This window comes from Mauremys mutica, chromosome 1 (genome assembly GCF_020497125.1).
Source record: "Mauremys mutica isolate MM-2020 ecotype Southern chromosome 1, ASM2049712v1, whole genome shotgun sequence".
NCBI classification, from domain to species: Eukaryota; Metazoa; Chordata; order Testudines; family Geoemydidae; genus Mauremys; species Mauremys mutica.
This window is the reverse complement of record NC_059072.1, coordinates 194,984,109-195,010,211: the sequence shown is the minus strand read 5'-3', so window position 1 is coordinate 195,010,211 and position 26,103 is coordinate 194,984,109. Positions and strand designations below refer to the sequence as shown.

Below are 26,103 nucleotides of genomic sequence, written 5' to 3'. Positions count from 1 at the left end.
AGCTTGCGGACCACTGGTTGTCCACGGACAACATTTTGAGAATCTCTGATGTAGTCTGACCTGCAATATAACACAGGCCACAGAACTTCCCCACAATAATTCCTAGAGCAGATCTTTTAGAAAAACATCCAAACTTGATTTAAAAATTATCAGTGATGGAGAATCCACTGTGACTCCTGGTAAATTGTTCCAATGGTTATTTACCCCTACCATTAAAAATGTGTGCCTTATTTCCATTTTGTTTGTCTAGCTTTGACTTCTAGCCATTGGAGCATATTATACATTTCTGCTAGATTGAAGAGCCCATTATTAAATATTTGTTCCCCATGGAGATAGTTATAGATAGTACTCACGTCACCCTTTAACCTTCTCTTTGTTAAGATAACTAGAGTGAGCAACTTGAGCCTGAACATAAGGCATATGTTCTAATCCCTTCACCATTCTCATAGCTCTTTGAACCCTCTCCAATTTATCAACATCCCTCTTGATTTGTGGGCATCTGAACTGGACATAGTGTTTCAGCTGTGGTCTCACCAGTGCCAAATACAGAGGTAAAATGACCTTACTCTTCCTACTTGAGATTCCCCTGTTTATGCATCCCGGGGTTGCATTAGCTCTTTTGGCCACAGCATCACTTTGGGAGCTCATGGTCAGCTGATTATCCACCACAGACCCCAAATCTTTTTCTGAGTCACTCCTTCCCAGAATAGAGTCCCTTATTCTGTAGATATGGCCTACATTCTTTGTTCCTAGATATATACATTTCCACTTAGTTGTATTAAAATGCATATTGTTTGCTTGTGCTCAGTTTACCAAATGATGTAGATCGCTTTGAATCAGTGACCTGTCCTTTTCATTATTTACCACTCCCACAATTTTTGTCTTGTCTTCAAATTTTGTCAGTGATGTTTTTATGTTGTCTTTTTCCAGATCATTCATAAATATGTAAAATAGTGTAAGGGTAAAAACCAAACCCTGTAGGACCGCACTGGAAACGTACCTATTCACTAATGATATCCTGTGTAAAAATACATTTTGAGACCTATCAGTTAGCCAGTTTTTAATCTATTTAATGTTGCCGTGTTAATTTGAGATCATTTGTATGGTACCAAGTCAAATGCCTTACACACGTCTAAGAACTTTACATTATTACCTTTATTAACCAAATTTCTTGTCTAACTAGAAAATATCAAGTTAGTTTGACAAGATCTATTTTTCATAAACTCGTTGATTTGCATTAATTACATTACTCTCCTTTAATAATCAAGGCCCATATTAGTGATCCCTGGCAACATATGGAGGAGCTATCAGGCTAACGGACCTAAAATTACTCTGTCATCCCATTTTCCTTTTTTAAAAATTGGGATGTTAGCTTTCTTCCAATCTCCTGGATCTTACCAAGTGCCCCATGACTTATTGAAAATCAGAATTAATGCTCCAATGAGCTAGTCAGCCAGCTCGTTAAAAAACTCTTGGATGCAAGTTATCAGGGTGTCACATCACTTTCATTTTACTGCTGCTTAAAAAGTTTGTGCTTCACCATGACACTTTGCTGGCAAGGAAAGATAATCTGTTAATAGGGATCTAAATAACAGGAAAGTGAAATACACAAGATACTGATCATTTTCAGTGTTGTTCAGAAATTGTTGTACACACTGAAGGAATAACACACTAATCTGGGACTTAGAAACCCCTAGGTTCTGTTCTTTTCTCTGCCACTCGCCGTGACTCAGTTCCCCATCTGTAAAATGGGATTAATGATATTGAATTCCATTGTAAAACACTTGAAGATCTAGTAATGAAAAGCACTATGTGAGAGCTTGGTATTGTTGTTTGTTAAATTTTTGGGCCTCAGTTATAAGAACCTTGTCAATTCACCCTGCTATGTGAAACATCAAACACCAATGTGATCTGGAGACAGACTCAAAAATGGTAAGGGGATGTGTGATGGGGAGATTATTTGGAAATCTCTTCCTTCATCCTAAAGCAAAAGTTGGATCAGAATAGCTACTAACTGTAGCAGCTTAGAGGCAGGGAGGAAAGGATTGCATAGGTCTGTTTTCATAACAGCCAGGTTTTTTTACTTTCCTGTACTGCTTCACAGAATAGAAATGAGCATGTGATGCAAGGCATGCCTTTGTATGTGAATGCAAGTGAGCTTGAGGGCAATGAAAACCTCCATTTGTATTTGTATATGAAAAACTTGTTTGCCTGAATCATAGCAACTGCAATATCATGAGTACTTGAGTCAACCCCTAAATGTGTGGGCCAGTTTTGGGGGGAGGAATCATACATGCTTGATAGTGCAAATGTCGGATGTGATGTGATGTGATGGAAAAGACAGTTGTGAGGGGCAGAAGGAAGGCTGTTAGGCTTTTTGCTACAGTCCTGGCCCAGAACTTTCATGGGAGATCTGTCTTCCATTTTGGGCTCACCACTTGGTGTCTGGTTAATTTTTCAACCTCCTAATATTTAGAGTGCTGCTCAACACAGATTCTTAGATCCATCCGTACTCCCTGCTGGCACGTGATACCCTCTGATGCTGATGTTCGACATCTGTTTCCATTGTATTCTTGCCAGAGCTTGCTTTTAGTTAGTAACATTGTGGTTAATGTATCTGCTGATTCTTTCATTTCAAACAACTGATTCATCTCCTGTCACATGGTTTCATTGCACAATCAGCATCTTGAGGATGATTTCAGCTGTGAAGAGGTTCAGTATTGAGTTATTTAAAGAGAAGTTCTGGACAGAAGGATGTTTATAGAACATATGGCAGTCTCTGAAAGCACTGGTTTATAAGGCGTTTAGAAATTCTTGGGGGTTCATATGATATCTGAATGTAAGATGCATATATATAAATGGCCAAACAGAAACTTTCAGATATTTAGTTTTATGTAAATATCCTATTAATATAAAATGACATCATTACAGGAAAAATAATTTAAAAATGAGGGCATTTCTAAATAAAGCTCCACAGACCATCTTTAACTGTGCCCCAGTGAATAGTTATGATATAACATCTTGAAGGTTTTTTGTTGTGGTTGTTGACTATATGTATCAAATAGAGTCTACACAATTACACATGCGACTCCCTTCAGCAATTACACAGGCACTGGGTGGTGGTGGTGGTATTAATTGTTGTTCGTCGTTTGTACTCTAGTAACACCTAGATGCTTCAAGTAGACGGGGGGCCCATGGCACCAGGCACTGTAAAGACATATTGGGCTTGCCCACAATAGGATAACAAATGTATTTTTAAAATGTGTTAGCTAACATATTTTAGCTAGCACATTTTAAGTGTCTTGTGTAGTCCGAGTAAACTGTATTTTAGAAATGTCGGTGGAAGCTGGGGTTCATCTCTATCATATCAGCTAACACATATTAAAGTATACCTTCTCCTGCCTACAAAAGTGTTAAAACGTGTTAATTTCAATAGAGCTGGTTGAACATCTTCATTTTTTTTAAGATGAAAAAGGAGCCAAAGTTTTATGAAAACTTTTCCCATTTTTGATCAGCTGAAGTTAACATGGGGCCCCGTGTTACCCAGAGTGTTTTAACTACATATATCTTTTATCTTAGTCTAGACAAGCCTCTAGTGAATGTCAGTCCCTGCCCCAAAGAGTTTTCAATTTAAAACCTCTCATGTCTTGAGTTTGTTGTGTGTTCAATTACTCAAGAGATTTTTGTTTTAATCTCCCAAATCTCTGTACATATAACCATTCACATAGTTGCTGCCTTGCATGGATAAACAGAAGTTATTGATTCCAGTTCATTTGAACTGTTACCACCTTGGACTGAAGTTTCAATAATTAATAACAATGTTCTCCTCCTATTTCCAGGTGCCTACTGATGGAAATGCTGGCTTGTTGGCAGAGCCCCAAATTGCCATGTTTTGTGGCAAACTCAATATGCATATGAATGTTCAGAATGGAAAATGGGAATCTGACCCCTCAGGGACCAAGACCTGCATTGGAACAAAAGAAGGGATTCTGCAATATTGCCAGGAAGTAAGTTCCTAGTTTAACAGATAACTTAATGTTTTTTTCAGACACGTAAATAGAACTTTTGCTTAAGGGTTGAATCCACTAGGCTCTTGCTCTTCTCCCTTCCATTGCCTTGCCCTTTCATCCAGTTTGAGAAGGGTCTCTCCAAAGCCTGTCAACCCTGCTCCAAGCAGTGGCTGAAGAGTCTATTTGAGAGTAGTGTAAGTCAATCCTCCTGCTGGTGCTAATTGCATTCTCTGTACAATGAACTAATTGTTTGCAATGCTCTTTGAAGATTAAAAATGCTGAAGAAGTGCTGTTTATTAATATTAATATCCAAGTTCCTGCTAGGCACGTTTTGAAGAATTGAGTTGTGATAACCTTAATGTTATTGGAGCATTCCACAAATATACATCAGATCAACCCACAGCTATTGGTTTCTGTGGCACAATGAATCGTTTGAGGATTTTTTAGTAGAAAGCTTGCGCTGCAAATGAGGTCACAACAAATGATTGGGTGTTGGAGAGCAGAAACTTATTGTCCACTCGCTCAAGTGAACAGATTGTGTATCTAATTTTGTTTGTCCCCATGCTGCGATAATATGATAACCTTGCACCAGTGTGTGACAAGTGGAAGAGAAAATGTGGTTTTCATGCCATGAAAGAGAAGAGCACAGATTGAGCTGCTGTTTTAATCCTTCTGCCTTCTCATCCAGGCTTCCTTTTTTTTAAGACACAGGCCACTGCCTTCCAAAATATATATATTTCAGAGCTGTTATCGTACCCCCTACATGTCACTCTAATTCTTTCAAAAAAATCCCTCTCTAAAAAGCAAAATATTTCAGTATTTGAATTTTCTTCAATACCCTGATCCATATCTACCTACCTGTCAGGTGTCCTTTCTACTCCTTGCAGTGATTTTTTTTTTTCTTGGCATGTATTTTTTATTGTGGCTTTTGGGTCACATATATAATTCTGCAAGGTGTTTGGGTTTTGGATTTTTTTTCTTGCAAATGTAATGCCATGGCAACAATATTGATTTTTTGCTCCTAGCGCTCTCCTCTGTACCAAAATCAGTATTAAAATGATTCATGAAATTTGTTTAGACAATGAAACTATTTATCCTCTATCAAGGTATCGCGAATGATTTGGCTTTGAAAAGCATGGGCTTCGTACCCGTGTTTTCAAAAGGCATCTTTGTCTTTTGTTGGCTTCCTTGGGACTTGTATATAACCAGTTTTTATGTATAATGAAACTATGAAAAGAAATTTTAAAAAAAATAAGGAAACAAAAGTCAGAAAATGGAACTATATTAGATATTGCCCATTGGGATAAAAGTCCGTGGAAGTATTAAGACTTAAAAAATAATCAAACCAAACAAAAACATTACTTTTTAAAATCAGATAACAGAAGTAATACAATTAGAAAATTTCAGGGCATAAACCTGCAGTGGCCTCATGTTCTAGTTACGCATGCTAAAAGAGCTAATGAAAGGATAAAAATAAAAAAATGGAAAGTATAAGATAATAAGAACGAAAACAAACTGAATTTTGATGTCCAGTGTGGTAGAATATCAAAGGGAATTTTTAATTAAAAACAACTAGAAGACAAAACTAAAGGGGGGAAAAAAATTCTCCAGAAATGCTATTTCTCATGGAGAATAGAATTACACCAGACAGTGATGGATAACAAAATGTAGCCTTTGTGCTTAGTGTCTGGAAAAACGGGGGCCCAAGACAGTGGGAAAGCTATGCCGTATGTTTTAGAATCCTGTGCAAAGTCGCTGTGTGTATTACTTGCTATACCTATCCCATGCCCCATAAGAGGTAAATTTAAATCCAGAGTGCTCTCATTGCTAGCATTCTGGTCCCAGGGACTAGGTAATTGGACTGCAAGAACTCAGCTCTCAGGAGTAGTGGGGGTGCTAGCTAGAAAATTTGCATCCTGAATGTGAGTAGAGACCCCATGCCAGAGCAGTGCCTGGACCCTGTTCAGACTCTAGAGGCTTAATTAAGTATTTGGATCCTGTTACAGCAGTCTGCTGAGTGTCTAAAAGTGAGGGTTCAACTAGATCTAAGACAAGGCCATAAATTAAACCCCAGGCTTCTGCTGCTGCTGGATACTAAGTAACACTTCGGCACTTTAATTTCTAGATTGTATTTCATGTCTATGACACGGTCCAAACTTGCCTGTGAATGTTTTGGGAGGGTACTCTGAATTAGAAGCTGCTGCTGTGCTGGAAATCTTGTTTGAGAGAGAGAGAGAGAGAAGAGAGTGTTTTACAGTGGCCCTGGCCATGATCACAGCATTATTGTGCTGGGTGAGGTACAAATACATAGTGAGAGGTAGTCTCTGTCCCAGGGAGCTTGCAGTCTAAATAGACAGACGAAAGGTGGATTGGGGAAGAGAACGGTGAAGTGACTTGCCCAGGTTGTTGCAGCAGATCAGTGGTTTAGCCAAGAATAGAATCCTGGTCTCCATCGCTCCAGACTTGCGTCTTATCCACTGGACTATGTTGTCTCATTATCCTCCTATCCTAATCCCAAGCCCCTCTGCTCCAGCAGTGGTAGACTGGTTATGGGAGGCAGCTGGTGGTTTCCTTGCCTCATATGAGCATGGTGAAGGTAGGGATAATAAATAATAAAGGGGAAGCAAGGGTTCTGCTGACACTTTAGAAAATAGTGGAGGGGAATGTAAACCCTGCTTTCTGCTAAAGTGGGCAAATTAGGCTTTCCACCTGCCTCTGAGAAGTCATCTGCTGGCTGTTCCACCCCATTCCCCTTCTTTCCTTATAAAGTGGCGGACTTAACCTGCTAGTGGAGGAAGGATGAGCAGTGGGGAAGGATAAGCCCCAGGCTGACTCACTGAGACACTGTCCATGACCTGGACCTGCAACAGAGAGGAAGGTTTCATATAGCTCTGCTACCCTTGGTGTCGTATACTACCCTGGGAGCTGACAGGTGCATGGGTGCAAGTAGCTAACCTGGAGTGGGAGGCCAGTGTATACTTTACAATTTTTAGAGCTGGTCTAAATATTTGGAAAATATTTTTTATCGAAGTGTAGCTACTTTTTCTTGAAAAACTTGAAAAATGTAATGAAAATTTTTTAAAAATCATGAAATTTATCAACTGTTCTCAACATTTTTATTAAAAACATTGAGCAAATGATTATAATTGATAAAATGGAAAGTAATGGTTTACTAGAAAACCAGCTCAGTCTAGTGAAAAGAGAAATGGGAAGCTCAGATAAAAGAATTGATATAATAGAGAAGATCTGAAGAGAAGTGATAGTAAATATAGAAATGTAAGCTAGACTCACTGTTCAGCTCCTGACTAGAAGCCCTTATTTCCTGACACTCCAATGTTCTTTGTTTCCCTGAGGAGGTGACTTATAGGTGAGATTCTCTTTCTTTTGTCCCTTTACCTTCTGCTGATTAAATAGCAAGGCACTACTGCAAATCAGACACAGGGGTATTGGGCACGCTTTCAGTTTTCCTGTTAGCAGGGAAGCAATAAAGCATCAAGGCTGAGATGTGCTACATTTTACACGTGAACAGTGTGCCCACAAATAATATAATCTCCGTTCAGAGTCCTTTTGCCAAACGAAACCTTCTGCTTTCTTTTCTCTGTTGCCCATGCTGCTCTCCTACCTAATGAACTGATGCTACTTTTGGGGTCCATCTTCCACCAGTGTAGATGGAGACTAATTCTTCTTCTTTGTCAGACTGGTGGTAACCAGTCTTGGATTTAGCTGTTTGTGGTCAGTTCCGTCTTCTCTTGGCATACAGGCAGCTTCCATAGATGTTCTCCTGCCTCACTATGAGCAGCTGATCCTGGTACTTCGCTGATGAAGCACCATCTTTCTTCCATGTCTCAGCAGAGATTTGGAGTGACACAGTGCAAATGAGGGCAAAGGAAATTTGCTCATGGAAAAAGCTGTCCCTTAGGTGCTGCTCCCCTGAAATCTTCAACAGCAGGTCTGTTCTGCCCATCCTCTCTCTTCCTTTCTGGTCATGCTGTGATCTTGCTGTGGTGGCTCTATGCCAGGCATAAATATGAGTGGCTAAAATCTAAATGAACATGCTCTACTAAAGCAGATCACCAAAGGTTCAGTGGAACAGCTTACAAACCCTTCTAGATACCCAACAAGGTGACTTATAAAAAGAATCCAGGCGTCAGGCAGGGGTTCGTAAGATTATATATTGGAAGTAGGCCTCTCACCTCTCCTTGTCTCCTCATCTTGGAGTGGCAGCCTGGATCAAGGGGGCCTGTGTTGGCTTCCTGTTTTCCTCCATAAAGGAATCTTTTTGATTTGTCCTTCAAAAAAACTTCTCAAAAACTCTCCCCCTCCTCAGCAGGTGGGATTCCTGGCCCCATCTTTCATTGCTCTTCTCTGACTCAGGATCAGGAAAAATCTCACTTTCATTTTCCTCCTCTTAGATACGGAGTGCCCTGGAGAGGGCAAGCTAGTGGGTTGGTCCAGATGAGAGTCTGTCTTGGAGTCCCCTCTGCTACCTATTTTCTGTTCTTTACAAAACTCGAGGAGGATCACCCCAGAACAATGTTACTTGTTCTCCCATATAACAACACCTCTTTTCTGTCAGGTAGAACAGGAGTCTTCAGAGGATGAAATGGAGAGATCACTAGGTTCCTCATAGGCAAAATCAACTATCTGTTTATTGGGCAGGTGGTGGAAATGGGCTGTGCTTATCCTTTTTATAAACCCACCTTGCCCAAAACATCTTCAGACTCTGCAGCTGGACACCAGCATCCATAATTTCTGGCTGTCAAATCCATAAATGGGCTGTGGGCTTCTCATTTTAAGCTCTCAGATCTCCCTCTGAAGACTGATATGTTCCTTCATGACCACCTGGGTGGGAAGGTGGAAGGGGCTATTAATTGCCTATTTGAACTGTGGGACACTCAGCTTGCTACTTGAAGCCTTGCCTCCTACACCTCTTAAGCAACCATCTAGCAGTTCACAGGATCTAAGAAGACGAAGCTGACTGTATCCTTGTACGAAGGAACCACTTGGAATGCCTCATGGCTGTCAGTGCAAGAAGGTGTGGGGGCAGGAAGCACCTTAAAAAAAACCCCCAAAGTCTCAAGACTAGAGAGGACACTGGGGAAGGGAATTCATTCAGGTGGTGGTTGTTTTCTCCATAGATTTGTGATTCTAGTGTGCTTTTTATGAGTAAAGTAAGGTGTGGTTGCACATGTGTTTGAGAAATTTCTTTGTGAGCCTTGTGTTCTTTCCTTAAACAGAATCTCGAATGCTCATGAGGGTGGACCTCTAGAGAGGGCTTGCCTTAATTAGGAGGGGGGCTGGAAAGGTCAGCACTGGTGTCAGGGATGAGGGCAGTTGGACTTGCAGGGTCCTACATCCCAAGGAAGGGGGCCAGACGGGGAATCTGAACCCTGGAGCTTGCTTAAGAGGCCAGAACTAGAGACAATATAGAGTGCTAGACACTGTACAGAACCAGGTGGCTGGAGAGCATGTGGGATCACAAGACTGGTAACTGTGTACTAGAGAAGACTCAGCAAGGGCTGTAACACATATGCCTAAGTTTGACAAGAGGGTGCACCAGGGCAGTAATGGCAGTTTAGGTTGACTTTGGCTTCTAGACATAAAGGTGGCAGGACGGAAGAGGGTGAGAGTTGCAAAGGCAGAAAGAGGGAGAAAAACAATAAGGAAGTGTATACCTCTTTCTTAATATGTTGATTTTCTGTCTTATCTTTTTAGAGTGTGAGCTTTTAGGGACAGGGACTGTTGGGTTTTTTTTATATTTGGGCAGCACGTAGCACGTTTAAGGTGCTACCAAACTGTAAGATTCCTATTTATGAAATGGAAGATGCTTGGATGATAAGTAAAGTCCAAGTAAACTGTGTTAATTTTTCTATGCCATTTTAACACACACAGAACTACAGTAGATTGTGCAGGTTTGAGAGTGGGGAGAGATGTCATTCTCTTATCTCTTTTGGGGCAGAGTAGTATAAGACACCACATTATTTTGTTGAGAGTTAGCAGATAAAGCTGGTTACTCTTCCCATATCAGTTATTTACTGCAAAGTTTTTAATTTTCTTGCATCTTGGTGGAATGAGAGACATTTGCAGAAGTGTAAATAATCAGTTACATCTGTTATCACTAAACAATTTATCTACTACAAATAATTTCCTCACTGCCATATAACAGTATCCCTTATTGGGCATAGGCCTCATCTGCTGTTAATCTGCAAATCAGAGTGGTATAAGCAGTAGAACCAGTACTGTATCAAAATGAATTAATGCAAGACGGATGGTAATACCTGTACAAGTGCCTGAATAGTTAATGTTGTAGATATAAAAACTGCCATATCAAATTGGGCTGTTAGTTCCTCTAGTCCTGTCTCTGACAGCATACAGTACCAGTAGCTTCATAGGAATGGTCAAAAAATCCTGCAGTAGGTAGTTACTTGTCCATGGGGAAAACTTCTTACTCCATTAATTAGAGTTTGGCTTGAAGCATGAAGAGACAGCTGCTCCTTCATTGTGGGATCAACTTAATGTCCCCATGTACAGATGTTGAAGATGGCAGCTGCAAGAACCTCTGAACAGGCAGATTATTTTGTTGAAGCAATTTTTCAGTACTCACATGCAAAGCCAGTTAGCTGCAATCTTGAAAGTGTTTCAGGGCTTTGAGAATCCTTGCAAAATTCTGCCTTTAGGAAAATATGTATATATTCACAAAGAGGGAGTTAATTTTGAGTGGGTTCTGTTCCTATGGAAAAGGATTTACTAGAAAAAGGATTCAGGCAGAACATTCATTTTATTTTACTAACAATATTGAAAATAGCCTCTGTGTGCTGTATCTTATTTCCAGTAATTGCAGTACATTATAAATATAGCTCATAGGACTGAATTAATTTTGCTCTTTGTACTGAACTTGTTGTTCATACTGTGTTGTAAAGATGACATGCAGGATGGTAACAGATAAATCCAGTTTTGTCTAGGACATGATTTCATTCATTTAATTCACGTTAGAATGCTCATTTTCATATTAAGTTTGATTTTTCTAACTAAATGTGCACTGAGTTGAGCAGAATGCAAAGGAATCTTTCTGAAAATCAAGCTTTTCAAGAGTAAGCCAAAAATTTATAGTAAATTTCCTTTGGGTGGTCAAGTGGATGGAGCATAGAACTGGGAGTCGGGAGACCTGGGTTCTGCCCCTTAGTCTTCAAATGCAACTGACTTGCTGTGTGATCTTCAGCTTGTCTCTTAGGGCACATGAAGACCAATGGGTTCTATTAACTTTAATGGGCGATGGAGTGCCCAGCATCTCTTAAGGTCTCTTAACTAGTCGGTTTACTCCTCTGTAAAATGGTGAGATTTGCCTGCCCTTTGTAAACCACTGAGATCCATGAAGGCAGTATATAGATGTTGTCTATTCCTGCAGTAGTCGTCCTCAGAAAATCAACATTTACCAACTGTAACTGCACCCTGCAATATCTTAGCATTATTTTCTTATATATTTGGAGCAGGAAATAACTGCATCATCTTTGATGTCACTGGTAAAGCTGTTGGTAAAATAATCACCTTTGTAAATGGAGATGACGTGTTTTATATATTCAGTCCAACCTGCCTTCTTGGCATTTCTCATGAATCCTACCACTGTACTGTTTAGGTACCAAAACATAATTAAAATAACACAATTTCTTTTTTGAACGGATTATATTCTCCACTTTTCTGTGTTTATAAAATTCTTAAATGGTCTTAGATTTGTTTCTGGAGAAATAAGTGACATAAAACTTAAGGCCAGGTCCAGCAGATCTTGAATTGAGCAATAGTTCTTGAAGAATGATGAGCCATTAACTGACAACAGTAGTCTTTAGGCTAATGTACAGTCCAATCACTCACACAGAAACAGTGCTTCCATACCACCTTTTCCTTTGGTAAGGAACTAAAAGGACCATCAAACATACCTCTGCTTCCCCTTCCCCTTGCTATTTACCTACCATACCGAGGTAATCCTGCTGTGCTCATCACCTTCCAAAATTATATAAATGAATATTAGTGGTCTCTTCAGTGTCCTCTCTTTTATACTCCCTATCCAGGGACAGGTAGAAATTGTATTCAAAATAATAGCCATTCAGTTAAGAGACAGATATTCTTTTTTTTGCTAAGTATGAAACTGCACTTTTAAAGGAGGCAAAACTGATACCTCAGATTTTTGCTGAGGAAAGCCATAATCAACTGGAAAGTTGAGAGTAAACCTCTCAACCCTACATTTTTGGTAGTGCCAAACATCCATTTTAACAAATACCAATTTTAAAGACACATGGCATGTGAATTATTGCACAGGATATTCACAGTGCTTTTAAGTTTTGGAGTTTTGCATCTTAACAATCTTTGCATTTAAGCTTGATCTTAATCATTCTGTATGTAGCTTACAGTAGAAAAGAGTGCATCTTTTGTCCCCATATAGTCGCTGGTTCACACAGGAAATTAATCAATCTGCTGCAGCTGCTATGCCTATACTACAAGCGCTACAGATGCACAGCTGCAGTTGTAACGTGCACACTTGCTAAAGTGACAGAAGGTTTTTTCCTGTCACTAGTAAATCCATCCCCTCAAGAGGCAGTAGCTAGGTTGATGGAAGAATTCTTCTGTTGACCTAGCAGTGTCTATACCAGAGTTTAGGTCACAACTGAGAGTGATGTAGCTAGGTTGACCTAAGTTCTAGAGGTAGATCAGGCCTGAATGCTTTAGTTCAAGCTGTTGAAGCTTACTCTTTTAGTTTTGAAGATCTTGGGTTCAAACTCTGAGCTGGTGATATATTTATCCTAAGGCAACAAAGAGACAATAACTTAGAAACCGTACTGCTTTAACAGTACTATTCTAAACTACAGCACACTCTTCTAGCCAGAAGGAACCTCAACATGTTCATATTTTAGTGTGTGTAACCCATAATTTATATAGTTTCCAAACTGAGCAATTGACATAGAAGATACATTCAAAATAATAGCAGAACACTTTTGTGTTTGCTTTTCACATGGTCTCAATATCCCAACACTGTGTTTCTCATTATAACTGTTTTGACAGTTGATCTAAGGGGCATCATTTATGCAGGAGGTGAGACTGAAGATGATCATTGTTGTCCTTTCTGGCCATAAAATCTGTGGTATGCTTTCTGGAGGAATAGTCACTAGTATTTATAGCCAATTAAACTGATTGTATGATTGTGTCCCCAGTGGAGTTGGTGGGGCTGGGAAATGACAGAACATACCAGCTGGGAGCAGTGAAGGTTCTGACTCTTTTGGGTAAGCCCAGCTGACAGGAAGAACTGGGCAGAGAGAAATAATGTAATACCTAGTGCTGTGTGCTAAGGAAAGTGGGATTGAAATGAACTCTGATACTCCATGAATATCACTATTTCAAAGTGAAAGGCCACTTTTATTGAAGTGTTATCGACTGCATTTTCTCCAGAGAGCTGTTGTTACTGAAATAAACACAAATATGTTACGAAGGATAAAGTGTTGGATTGATCTTATAAATTTATCTCCATTTGTCTCAGAAGCGGAGAGACAATAAAGTACCTGACTTGTGTTTTTAAGTGTTTGTTAGGTATATAGGGAGACTGAAATTTTCACTAATGCTCTTTTCACTGGGTGAAATAAAGACATTGTGGAGGAATCAGACCTGTAATTTCTCTGCTGCAAATGTTAAAACTCAGCCATTTGAAATTCTTTCAAGAGCAGTCCTAGTGCATGAGAGGAACAAAGGACTAAAACATAAATATTTTTTAAAGAAACAAAAGGTGTGCATTTGCACGTCTTTTGGCAGTTCAGTCAATGGGTTCTAGTTCTGGACAATTAGGAAACACAATATAGTATTCTAACAGGGCTGACCTAAATGCTGCATGTAGTGGTTAGAGTCCTACAAAAGACTGTTCATCAGTATCTTCCTTTGATGTACAAGGTCTTACTATGTTTTGAGATTTTGTTCCCTGGTATATAGGGAAATGGGAATAAGTTATGGCACTCATAACTTTAGGATATGGAACCCCTCCACTCATATGCAGTTGGAACTCTGAAGACAGTTTAATATATTAGCTCCTATGGCTGGGCATCTCTTGAGGGGAAAAAAAGGGGAATTCTGAAAGCATGAGGTGCACTGAGAACTAGAAATTGGGATGTGGGATACAGATTAGGGCCAAGTCAATATAATGGTCTTGTTTGGGGACTTCAGTTCTGACAATGCTGTGCCTGGCTTATTTGAGTCCTGCAGGCTTCTTCTGCGAGTGGAGAGCGTACCCTGTTACTATGCCTAGGAAACAAATTTGGACTTCTCCCCACAACGTCATCTTTCCTGAGACAATAGGGCCAGAAGAGACCAATTGGATTAATCCTAACATGATCCCCTGCATTTTGAAAGATTATGCATTTAGAGTTTTAAGTGCCTTATCCTTTCCTCTGGGCACTTTATTAATGACATTATTCCCATTAATACATTTTATTTAACCTATTCTTGAACATTTGTAGTGATTGTGCCTTGACCACCTCCTATTTTCTGTTTCCTCCTGAATATCCAGCCTAAACTTTTCTCTGCCTCAGGCTATTTGATATTTTGTCCTATATTCTTCTGGGACAATGAATAATTCCCCTCCATTTAGATTGCTACTTGGAAGATATTTATAATGTGGATCACGTTCTCTCTCCCCTCCTCCCTGCCAATCATCTTTCTTAGGCTACATAAGTGCTATTCTCTCAAGTTATTCTCATCATATCTCTTATCTTACAACCCTTATACCACCTTTATTGCTTTATTAATTTGATGGTTGGGTGGCATTATTACCTCTTCTGGTTTATATAGGATCTTACCAAATACATTAGTCATTGGACCAAATGGCTAGTGGGACTGAATGAGTAACCTCTCACCGAATAAAACAACCAAAGGATCAAAGGATAATAACTCTTTATTGGAAGAGAATATTTATCATACATTAACTGCCAATGAAGTATGGTTCTGAGTGTCTATGCCTCACTGTATGCCGGTTGAGGCTCGAGTGTCCTTTAAGATTTATATTACTTAACTCCACTTGCTAGTGACACATACCAAACTAAATATCAGTTTTCCTCTTCGTATGATGGGAAAATGGCTGAGAGTTCAGAGCACACAACTAGGAATCTGAAAGACCTGGGTTTCATTCCCATCACTGTGTGATCATGGGCAGTTTATTTAACCTCTCCATCTCAGTGTCCTGCTCTGTAAAAATTTGGGGGATGATTGCTAATCTCACACGAGTGTTGTGAGTTTTGTTAATTTTAAAGTGCTTTGTGATCTCTTTGATAAAAGACCAAACCCTGATCCATCAAGTAATGGTCTAATAAAACTATGCCTGTGAAAAGCATGTAGAAGTTGGAGACAGTTTTTCCCTGTCTTCCTCTCCTCCATCCCGGAAAATGTACACCAACTCCAGCAAGTAGGGCCTGCGGTTAATACTGCAGACTATAGGGAGAAGTTACAGAGACGGTCAAGTGCTTCCCTTTCAAGCAGTTTTGGATCTTAGGGAAAAAGGTTGTAGAGATGTGCTGACTGCATTCTCTGAACTCTCGTGAACAGAACCAACTCAGCACCATGCTCTGCGGCCTTCAGGAAGCTGTGAAATTCCTTTGAGTTGCCTCGGTGATGCTTGTTCTCACTTTGTGGCAGAAATGGTGTTTTTGCTGAGTTTTGGACGCTCCACACAAGGGCACGGGTTGGAATATATCTGTATGATAAGATTGCAGGATTGTCACCTGTCTGTGTGTCATTCTGAAGCCTGGAGTATCTATGGAGTCAGTGTGAAGTGATGGAAACAGCTGAAAGTAAGGCCGAGAGCTCTCTGTTCAGAATATCACCAGTTTCAGTCATCACTGGAATTCCCAATCCATTATAGTCCATTTTTTAAATTCTCAGCCATTTGACTTTGAGTTACACCTGTGTGGTGTACAGATACAGTAAGGCATGTATCTGGTATGCCAAGAGTGCTTGACCATTCTGATATCAGATGTGACTCAACCAACCATCACCCTTACTCTGCAACTAATTTGAATGCAACAGTTTCATTGGTTGTATGAAGGAGACTGCACAGACGGTGGATTCCGAGGCCCAACTGCCACGGTTCTTCAAAACCGCCCACACAACAACAAAGCACACTCAATAAACCCAAACACACATTGCCCCTCACAATAACAAACCTCCCTCATTCACCACCCCCACAAATCAACACAAGATCTTTCAGCACAACACATATATTCGCCCACCCTCACTCAGACATGCTATAAAACCATAATGTTGAGCAGCAAAGCTGTGGATCATCACTAATAATAAATACATTGTAAATAATGTTCAAAATAACAGTCAGAAACGTGGATCTTTCTAGTCTCTGTCCTGACTGGAATGGATCCTGTTGCATTGTCACAGTACCAGCAATCCTTTCATTATTCATTCTTTTTGCTTTTTCATATCCGGAACTACATACTGTATTTCTCTTCTTGATGTCTTTTTTTCTTCCTTGGAGGATTTTACACCCCCAGCTTCTGCTTCAAGATGACATGTAGATGGACTGTTAGCAACTATGCCTCCCACACATTAATATTACAAGCAGAAGAGTTATATTAGGTTGAAAGGGGTTATTGGCCACATTACAGGCAGGTCAGGAAAAACGCCATAAATTGTAGCACTGTCTCTGTTGCATTACCACCTTTCCTTTTCAGGAGGGAAGAAGTTAATGTCCTTGCTGCTCTACCCTTTTCCCAGCTTCTTAGTTCCTGTGAGGGAGTATACGTCTGTAATATGCTAGATGAAATGCCTTACTGCTAAATCAGTGGTTCCCAAACTTTAACAACCTGTGAACCCCTTTCACTAAAATGTCAAGTCTCACGAACCTCCTCCTAAAAATGAATATTTCCAGGGATTTTCTTCTTTACCTGAGTATAAATTATTAAAGCAGTGATCTTGGAAATATAAAACTTGTTTTTAGGATATGCTTATTACACACTATTTATTTATTATTAATTATCATTACAGTATTTTTATTACATTATGAGAATGGCAACACTCTTCCAAGATCTCACTTTCATAGCTTGTATCACTTTGAATAAGCCTGTTATAATACAAAGATCCTATGTTTCATCAAGGAGTATCGGATGTGAAACAGCATGAAGGTATTTAAGAAGCCAATTCAAAAAGTTCCTCCTACACAAGCATTCAGGTCTTGAGCAGTCCAGGCAAACAACACACGTTGCAACAAAGCTTACATTTGTTCTTGATAATACTTTTAAAAACAACACTAGCTGCCTATTTAATTTTAATAACAGCAAAAAATATCCACCTCCCTTTTCCATTTCTTATAAGGAGTCTTGAAGTTTAAATCTCCTCAGTGTGATAGATATGCTTGCTTTGATCTGTTTAGCTCTTGGAAGTCTAGGGGCTCCGGGCTGCTGGGCCCGTGCTGCCCGCGGTCCCTAGGGACAGCTCTGGCCGCCATTAGAGAATATTTTCTCAAGAACTCCCTGTTACACTTCGTGAAGCCCCAGGGGTCCACGAACCCCAGTTTGGGGAACCGCTGTGCTAATGAACTAGCAATTGACTGAGCCCTCAAAGGTTAACTCTCACAACACTCTACAAGGCAGCAGGAAAGGAGGGAGGGCAGAGACACACACCCTGTGTGTGAGAGTAAAAATGTACATTTCCCTTTTAAGTAGCTGACCACAGGCTTAAGTACACTGCCTTGTTAATGAAATCAGCTTGCTGAGACTTCAGACCAGCAGCTACTGCCTAGAACAGGGGTAGGCAACCTATGGCATGTGTGCCGAAGGTGGCACACAAGCCGATTTTTTTTCAGTGGCACTCACACTGCCCGGGTCCTGGCCACCGGTCTGGGGGGCTCTGCATTTTAATTTAATTTTAAATGAAGCTTCTTAAACATTTTAAAAACCTTATTTACTTTATATACAACAATAGTTTAGTTATATATTATAGACTTATAGAAAGAGACCTTCTAAAAACATTAAAATGTATTACTGGCATGCAAAACCTTAAATTAGAGTAACTGAATAAAGACTCGGCACAGCACTTCTGAAAGGTTGCCGACCCATGGCCTAGAAGCTCCATCCCTCTCTCCCCCTCCCTCTTGTGTCCCCCCTGCTCTATGGAAGATGGGGTAAGCGGGGTTCAGGAGCAGGGGGGAGGGGGAGACACCTTGACATTAGCCTCCCTTCCCCCGCACAGCAAGCAGGAGTGTCTGGGAGCAGCTCCAAGGCAGAGGGCAGGAGCAGCACATGGCAGTGGGGGGAGGGACAACTGCTGCACAGGGAACTTAGGGAAGTGGGGAGCTGATAGGGGGGCTGCCAGTCCACCCTGGTTCCAAGCCCCCACCAGCTAGCTGCAACAGGCTGCTCTTCCTGCAAGCAGTGGACAAAACAGGCTGCTGCCAAAGGACGTTAGAAGGGAGCATTTCACAACTTTAAACTAGCGTGTTCCCTAATTGATCAGCAACTTAACATCGAAACAAGTTAACGGGGATGACTTTAAGTGAGGAGTTCCTGTACCTCCCTCTAGAGCAGGGGTAGGCAACTTATGGCACGTGAGCTGATTTTCAGTGGCACTCTCACTGCCCGGGTCCTGGCCACCCGTCCGGGGGGCTCTGCATTTTAATTTAATTTTAAATGAAGCTTCTTAAACATTTTGAAAACCTTTTTTACTTTACATACAACAATAGTTTAGTTATATATTATAGACTTATAGAAAGAGACTTTCTAAAAATGTTAATGTATTACTGGCATGCACAACCTTAAATTAAAGTGAATAAATGAAGACTCAGCGCAGCACTTCTGAAAGGTTGCCAACCCCTGCTCTAGAGACTGGCATCAGCACGGTTAAGATTACACGTTTTACTGACAGCTTAGTTAAAGTGGAAGGGGGCCGGAGATGGGAGAGGTTGTAGTTTTGTTGCTGAAGGTTCCAGATTCACACCCCATTTGTGACCATGGGGCGGTGAGAGATGTGTGCACACAATTATATTAGATATGTCTCCACTACTGTCTCAGCCGAGAGTATTTTTAAGTTGTCATCCTCCCCCATAAATAGTTCCATAGCTTGTCTGCTTTCCCAAGTCTGCTTCTCCCAATTGCAGAGTGAAATTCACACAATTCTTTTCAATTTCACTGCAGCCCACAGGGTTCTGAATAGCAGCAGCAGAGAAACTGATGAGTTTTGTTAATTTCCCTCTGGCACTGTTTAGGAAAGCCATTAGTAGTAGAGCCTGGAGTGATCTGGCTGTAGGATCGGACACAACTACATAGGTTCATATTCAGAAGCTTCCCTTCACAACTCTAAGGGGGTTAGGCACACTTTGTGTGTGTGTGTGTGTGTGTGTGTGTTTTTACATTTTAAATTCTGCAGAAATCCATGGATTAGTGGGGGTGTGTGTGGGGGTGGGGCAGTAAGAGTGGAAACTAGGGTCAAAAATTCTGCCCTTCAGTTGAGTATAATCCCCCTCTTCTCCTCCCCTCCCCCCAGAGTAAGTGCCTGCTGCTGCCCTGGAGCTCTGTAGAGTTCCAGAGAACTGCTGGGAGTTAATTCATCCTCTTGCTGTGCTGCCATATGTGCCCCCTATAAACTCTCAGCTTGTTGATCCTTGTAGCTCCCTGCTGCTTCTATACCCCCTCTGCAGGGAGAGGCTCTACCTTTTTCTCTGTCCCGGCAGGCTTCAGGGATGAGTAACAAATGGATGTGTGAGACAGGCAGATATGCATCTTGAGAGATTATGCCTGACAGGAGGTATTAGGAATGAAGAAGGAAGAAAATATTGGGGAGTGAGGAGAGAGAAGCAACCTCTGTCATCAGATGTTCACTAAGCCCAGTACAAAATTACAGAGGGTGGGAGGGATCTAGATATAGTGCTAAGCATCCTTCCCCCCTCCACCCAGCTCTCAAGCTGTTAGGAAGATGGAGCGTGTTGGGTTTCTTACCAGAGCAGAGCCCCTGGCCCCTCTGGGATTGGGAGCGATAGGACTTCTGTTGACCTGCTAGTCAGATGCCAAACTTTCTAACGGGTAGAGTTGGGTAGATTTTCCAGCCATTCCATTGTGTAATGTTCCTACTTGGTTTTATACCGTCATTTTGTAATCTGTGCCATGACATTTTCATCTTGTTGGCATTTATCCAGTTTCTTAAGTAGCTCTATATTGAATGCCTTCCTGAAATCCAAATGCACTATATCTTTGTCCCCTTTATCTATTTCATCAAGAATTACATTGATGATATTCTAACATCTATTTTAATGAATCTGTGCTGCTTAGGCAATATTCTTTTTGATATATTTGTATTTATACCATCAGTGTGTTAATATATGTACCCAGAAATGTTGGAATACGTACCCAAATAATTTTCCTCTTTTTCTGTCTGTTGTTAAGATAGGTGGCATGTTTCCCTTTTTTTAAAGTAATGAGGTAAAATTCTAGCCCACTAGAAATTTTGCTGTTGGCTTTAATGAGGCCAGGTTTTCGCATATGGAGTATGTGTGACATTGCAGTCTATGTAGTTTTTATAAAAATTATGCTAATGAGTGAATATAATGTAACTGGAATATGCTTCATGCAAAAGGTCTCTTGTAAGGTATCATTACAAAGCTTATAATCTACTGAGTGTGATCGTCCTATTTGTATAAATGTACCACTCTTATATTTCATATTTCTAGAAATATCAGATACAACTCTGAGGGCCTATTGTAATTATGCAAAGTGTGGGCCATTAATGGTGGTTTGGAATCTTGATGACTCCCATTAACCAGGACAGTTGTTTACAGATGGGTGTGTTTTACCTGTAAGTCTTCCTGTATACATGTGTGCTGGCAAGTGTCCCATGAAGTCTTGCAGTGACATGTGATCATGTCACCTGAACTGGAATCCATCTTTAACCTGGTGTCTTTCCATTGAGAAGGAAGGGGTGGGAACCCAGAGGGGGACAAAGGATTCCCACCTTATGCAAAAGATGTATAAAGGGGTGTAACAGAACAAAGCAGGAGAGGAGCCATCATGAAGAATCCCCTAGCTACCACCTGAGCTGGAACAAGAGCTGTACCAGGGGAAAGAATTGTGCCCAGGCCTGGAAGGTGTCCAGTCTGAGGAAAAAACTTACTGAAGCATCTCTGAGGGTGAGATTATCTGTATTCAGTTTGATTAGACATAGATTTGCACATTTTATTTTATTTTGCTTAGTAACTTACTTTGTTCTGTCTGTTACTACTTAGAACCACTTAAATCCTACTTTCTGGATTTAATAAAATCACTTTTTACTTATTAATTAACTCAGAGTATGTATTAATACCTTGGGGAGCAAACAACTGTGCATATCTCTCTGTCAGTGTTATAGAGGGCGAACAATTTATGAATTTGCCCTGCATAAGCTTTATACAGGGTAAAAGAGATTGCTTTGGGTTTAGACCCCATTGGGAGCTGGGCATCTGAGTGTTAAAGACAGGAACACTTCTGTTAGCTGCTTTCAGGTAAACCTGCAGCTTTGGGGCAAGTAATTCAGACCCTGGGTCTTTGTTGGAGCAGACGGGTGTGTCTGGCTCAGCAAGACAGAGTGCTGGGGCCCCGAACTGGCAGGGAAAGCAGGGGTAGAAGTAGTCTGGGCATATCGGGTGGCAGCTCCCAAGGGGGGTTCTGTGATCCAGCCTGTCACAGTATGTTTCTTTGCTTGTGACATACTGAAGGTTCTTGTTAGAGATTCTTCCTTCCGTTCTTCTAAAACTCTTGGGTGCTGTTAGAGCCACTGCTCTGTTTCCAGCTTGTTCGTCACTGTGGCTCCAAAATTATTGTTATAAAACGTGGAATGGTATTGGCCTTCGAATGAATTTTATCTAGAAAAAAATAATTTGTTTCCCTGTACTAAGGTAAAATGGATAAAGACTTAAATATGCAGTTCTCTAGATGTACCAGATACTGTGACAAATACCGCACACTGTTAAAATGAGCTTTTTTATTTTGCAGACCATGACAATTGTTGCCAGTATTGGCGTTTATATAGCAAATGTGTTCTGCAAGAAAAAGGTTCAGTAAAAATAGCAATGGTGCAACAGTGAAAATAGCTTGAAACCACATACTTGTTCTTCTATCTAGATCTAATCTCAAAAGAATTAATGCTGTTAGTCAAGAAGTACAAAGAAATATAAATTGTAATACTGTTTCCTTGCCATCATAGTTTCTGTCTTTCAATAAATCTCCTCTTGATCAGGAAGGAATAGACCCCATTTTTGTCCTCTCCTGGATCTCTGACAACTTAACACTACTGAAGATGCTCAGTCTGTTTTTCTTAAGGAGTGCACTGTGGTGTTAAAATTGTGTTATATTCTCGATGTATCATCTAGTGAAATGAAACTTGATTTAATCATTTTGGTTCACATCCTGGGTCATATCACCAGACTTTCAGTGAGACACACAATTAATCATTTACAGAGCCAGATGACTTCCTTCATTCACTGCATGCTTCTGTCTTTTAAACATCTTTGTTTGCAGAGAGTAAGAGTAAAGTGATCAGTAAATGGCCCGCTTACTTTACCCTGACATGGGAGTGCAAGTTATTTATCAGGTTTCCCAGCTTCCAAAACTAGATTTGAGAGGGCAAGGTAGGTAAGGTAATCTCTTTTATTGGCCCCACTTCCGTTAGCGGAAGGGATAAGCTTTCAAGCTACACACATTTTTTCAGGTCTGGGGAAAGAAATCAGAGTGTCTGAGTTAAACACAAGTAAGCATGGGGTAACATGTTGTTGGAGGTCACATGTGATGGAGCGTGCTGTAAGGGTTAGATGGTTATGCAAAGGGATTTGAAATAGGCCATTAAGGGTTAGCAGGCAGTTGTATGTTACAGATTGTTGTACTGAGCTATGAAACCAGTGTCCCTGATAAGTTCATGGTTTTTAGTGTCTAGCAGCATTATGAATTTAAGTTCCCAGGCTTACCTTTTGAAGATGTTATGCAGGTTTTCTTTGAGGACGAGTATTGAAAGATCAGTTCTGGAGTGATCATTTTGTGGGGAAAAAAGTGTTCGCTTATGGGTGATATGGTATTTTTGTCTTACATATTTTATCTGTGTGAGCTCATTTGAGAGCGCAGTGATTGGTTTCACCCACATAATTGTTATTTTGGCATTCGATGCACTGTATAAGTGTATAAGGAACACAACATGTTATGATAGGCATAGGTAAGTTCTGCGAATCTTGAAAGATCTGAGGGTATTTTTCATTGTACCAGTGAAAATATATCTGCATGTTTTTCACCTGTTCTGGTAGTGTCTGTTGCCACTTGGAATTGGTGTGTCTTGGTGTGTGGGCAGCTTGCTTCTGCTGATGAGTTCGGGGTGAGGCTAGGGGGTTATTTGAAGACTAGAAGAGGGGGTTCAGAATGATCTGAGAATGTGGTCCCCTACAAGCCTGCATTGTAATTTTGATACCCCATATGGGTTCCAGTGTGGAATGGTAGGTGACAACTAGGGGTGTGTGGCCAGTGGTTCCCCCCCCCCCTATTTTGAAGCAGGATATATTGGTGTTTTTTGGAGGCCCGTTCCACAATGTGATCTGCTGCTTTGTTGGAGTGTCCTTATTTAGTGAAGACAGTTATAAGTGTGTATCCTTGGAACAAATTCTGTGGTATTTGAATACAGGTGCATCTGTGTGCTGTCTCTCACTGTAGATCAGGGGTCGGCAACCTTTGGCATGTGGCTCGCCAGGGTAAGCCCCCTGGCGGGCTGGGCCGGTTTGTTTACCTGCCGCGTCCGCGGGTTCAGCCGATCGCGGCTCCCTCTGGCCGCAGTTTGCCGCTCCAGGCCAATGGGGACTGTGAGAAGCTGCGGCCAGCACATCCCTCGGCCCACGCCACTTCCTGCAGCCCCCATTGGCCTGGAATGGTGAACCGTGGCCAGTGGGATCCGCAATCGGCCGAACCTGCGGACACGGCAGGTAAACAAAACGGCCCAGCAGGGGGCTTACCCTGGCAGGCCGCGTGCCAAAGGTTTCTGACCCCCGCTGTAGATGCTGCCCCCACAGCTCTCATTGGCCGTGTTTCCCGGCCAATAGGAGCTGCAGAGCCAGCACTCAGGGCAGAACCACTTGCTGTGCCTCCGCCTAGGAGCAGCCAGGACATGTTGTCGCTTTCGGGGAGCTGCTTGAGGGGAGCGCCCCCTGAATCTGACACACTCCACCCTCTCCTGTGCCCTATTCCCTGAGCCCCCTCCTGCACCCAAACTCCCTCCCAGAGCCCATGCCCTGCAGCCCTTCCCATGCCCCAGCCCTGAGCCTCCTCCTGCACCCAAATTCCCTCCCAGAGGCCATGCCCGACACCTCCTCCCGTGACCCAACCCCCAGCCCTGCACCCCCTCCCATACCTAAATTCCCTCCCTTTTAGTTAACTGGAATTTTTCATTTACCGGTAAACCCCCCCACCCCCCATTCCTCCTACATACTGGATAAAAAAGCTTTTACTGTATTATCTGTAGTTAGTGAATTGAACTGATTGTGTCTGGTCACCATATCCTTCAAGATTTTAGAACTAGTATCTCTCATCCTTTCAGTCCATTTTTATTCATAGATTGGAAGAAGAAAACAAGCTTTCCTGCTTTTTTAACTCCATGTCATTTCTCAACTTTGAATGAACTAGTCATTGAACTGAACTGTTTTTGAATAAACTGAAATGAAGAAAATATTCTCTCTGCACTTGTAGAAGAGGCTAATACTGTCAAAAACGGATTTAGCACTTTAACAAACTCTGGTTCCAGGTGCTTTTAGCCAGTGACTTTCTCCAGTTCAGTGGTTTGACTTCCTTTGCATATGTGTACACTGTAGAAGCCCTGCACGGGCGAGCCTATCCAAGCTTGCTTGGATCCAACTAGCACAAGTAACTATAGTGATGAAGACCGCACAGCACAGGTTTCTGTGCAGATGGTATAAACCCGGCATGGATCCTGGGTATGTACTCAGACCACTAGCCAGCCCTGAAGTCTGTGCTGGGCTGTCTTTGCTATTGTTGTTACCTGCACTAGCTGGATTCAGGCTAGCTTGAGTAGGCTAGTCCATGCAGAGCTTTTCCTGTGTAGACACACCCTTAAACAGTGGCAGCAAACATGTACTGCTTGAATTATATTTCATTATTTAATTTTAATTATTTTAATAGATTACAGCATGTTTAGGTCTTAATTTAGGATGTCATAATTTCTAATCTCTTTAAATAGGTTTATTTTTTTAAAAGAAAAATGTGTTTAATTTAAATAAAAAAACCAGTGTAAACGTCTGATTTGTTTTTTAAAAATCTTTAATTTCATGCGCCCTGTTGCTTCTTAATATAATCCTGTAGATAAGATTATTTAAAGCTTTGAATTTACTTTTTTCTTTCTATAAGTTCTAACAGAAGTGCACACTCACTTCTGCATACAATCCTATGTGACCATAAATCATTATTGAACCCAGTATTTTGCTGAAACAATATGTGTTTCTGTTAGATTTTCAGCTTGAAAAATCTTTTCATCAAGAAGTCCATGACTGAAAAGGCTGAATTTTATATCTTTGTTCCAGTGAAATTCAGTAAATTTAGTTATTGCTGGGGGAGAAAGGGAATCAGAGATTCAGGTTTTAATCAGAAGCATCCAAACATGGTTTACTATTCTGAACATGAAACATAAAAGTATATTGGTGAATTATCATTTTTGCTGTTGGTTTTAACTTCCTCTTTGACCTTTGGGAAGTCTCAGGTTTTATGGTGCATGCAAACTAAGTATGATCTAATTCCATTAGTGACCCCATTTTCAAAAATGGGATTGCCTTTAATCTCTTTTGGTGAATGTACTGGGATGTGAAGTGATTAAACTGAAGAATGCACATTCTCTTGTTTTCATTTCTTCCCCTTTCTGAAAGGTGCTAAAGGCATTCAACTATTACTCAAGCTGCTGATTTGTCAAATGCTGTTGCAAAAAAACAATTGATATTTGAGAGCAACTGAAGATAAATGTTTCTGATGTTTTTGAGTTAGCGCAATGCTCTTGTTAAAATTATATTTGAAGTCATTACTTTCTTATAACCCTCTTACTAGTCTTTCCTACATGGGCT

The 26,103-nt window shown here is 40.9% G+C and overlaps 1 protein-coding gene across 7 annotated transcripts in view; it reads left to right on the top strand.

Annotated features, from left to right (window-relative positions):
• The window catches only part of LOC123361996 (amyloid beta precursor protein), a 322,259-nt gene that overhangs the window by 70,516 nt on the left and 225,640 nt on the right, over positions 1 to 26,103 (top strand). For all 7 annotated transcript variants that reach the window (XM_045002229.1, XM_045002228.1, XM_045002225.1 and 4 more), the window contains exon 2: positions 3,840 to 4,007. In XM_045002229.1, the coding sequence (XP_044858164.1) occupies positions 3,840 to 4,007 (168 nt within the window). The remainder of the gene's footprint in view (positions 1 to 3,839; positions 4,008 to 26,103) is intronic.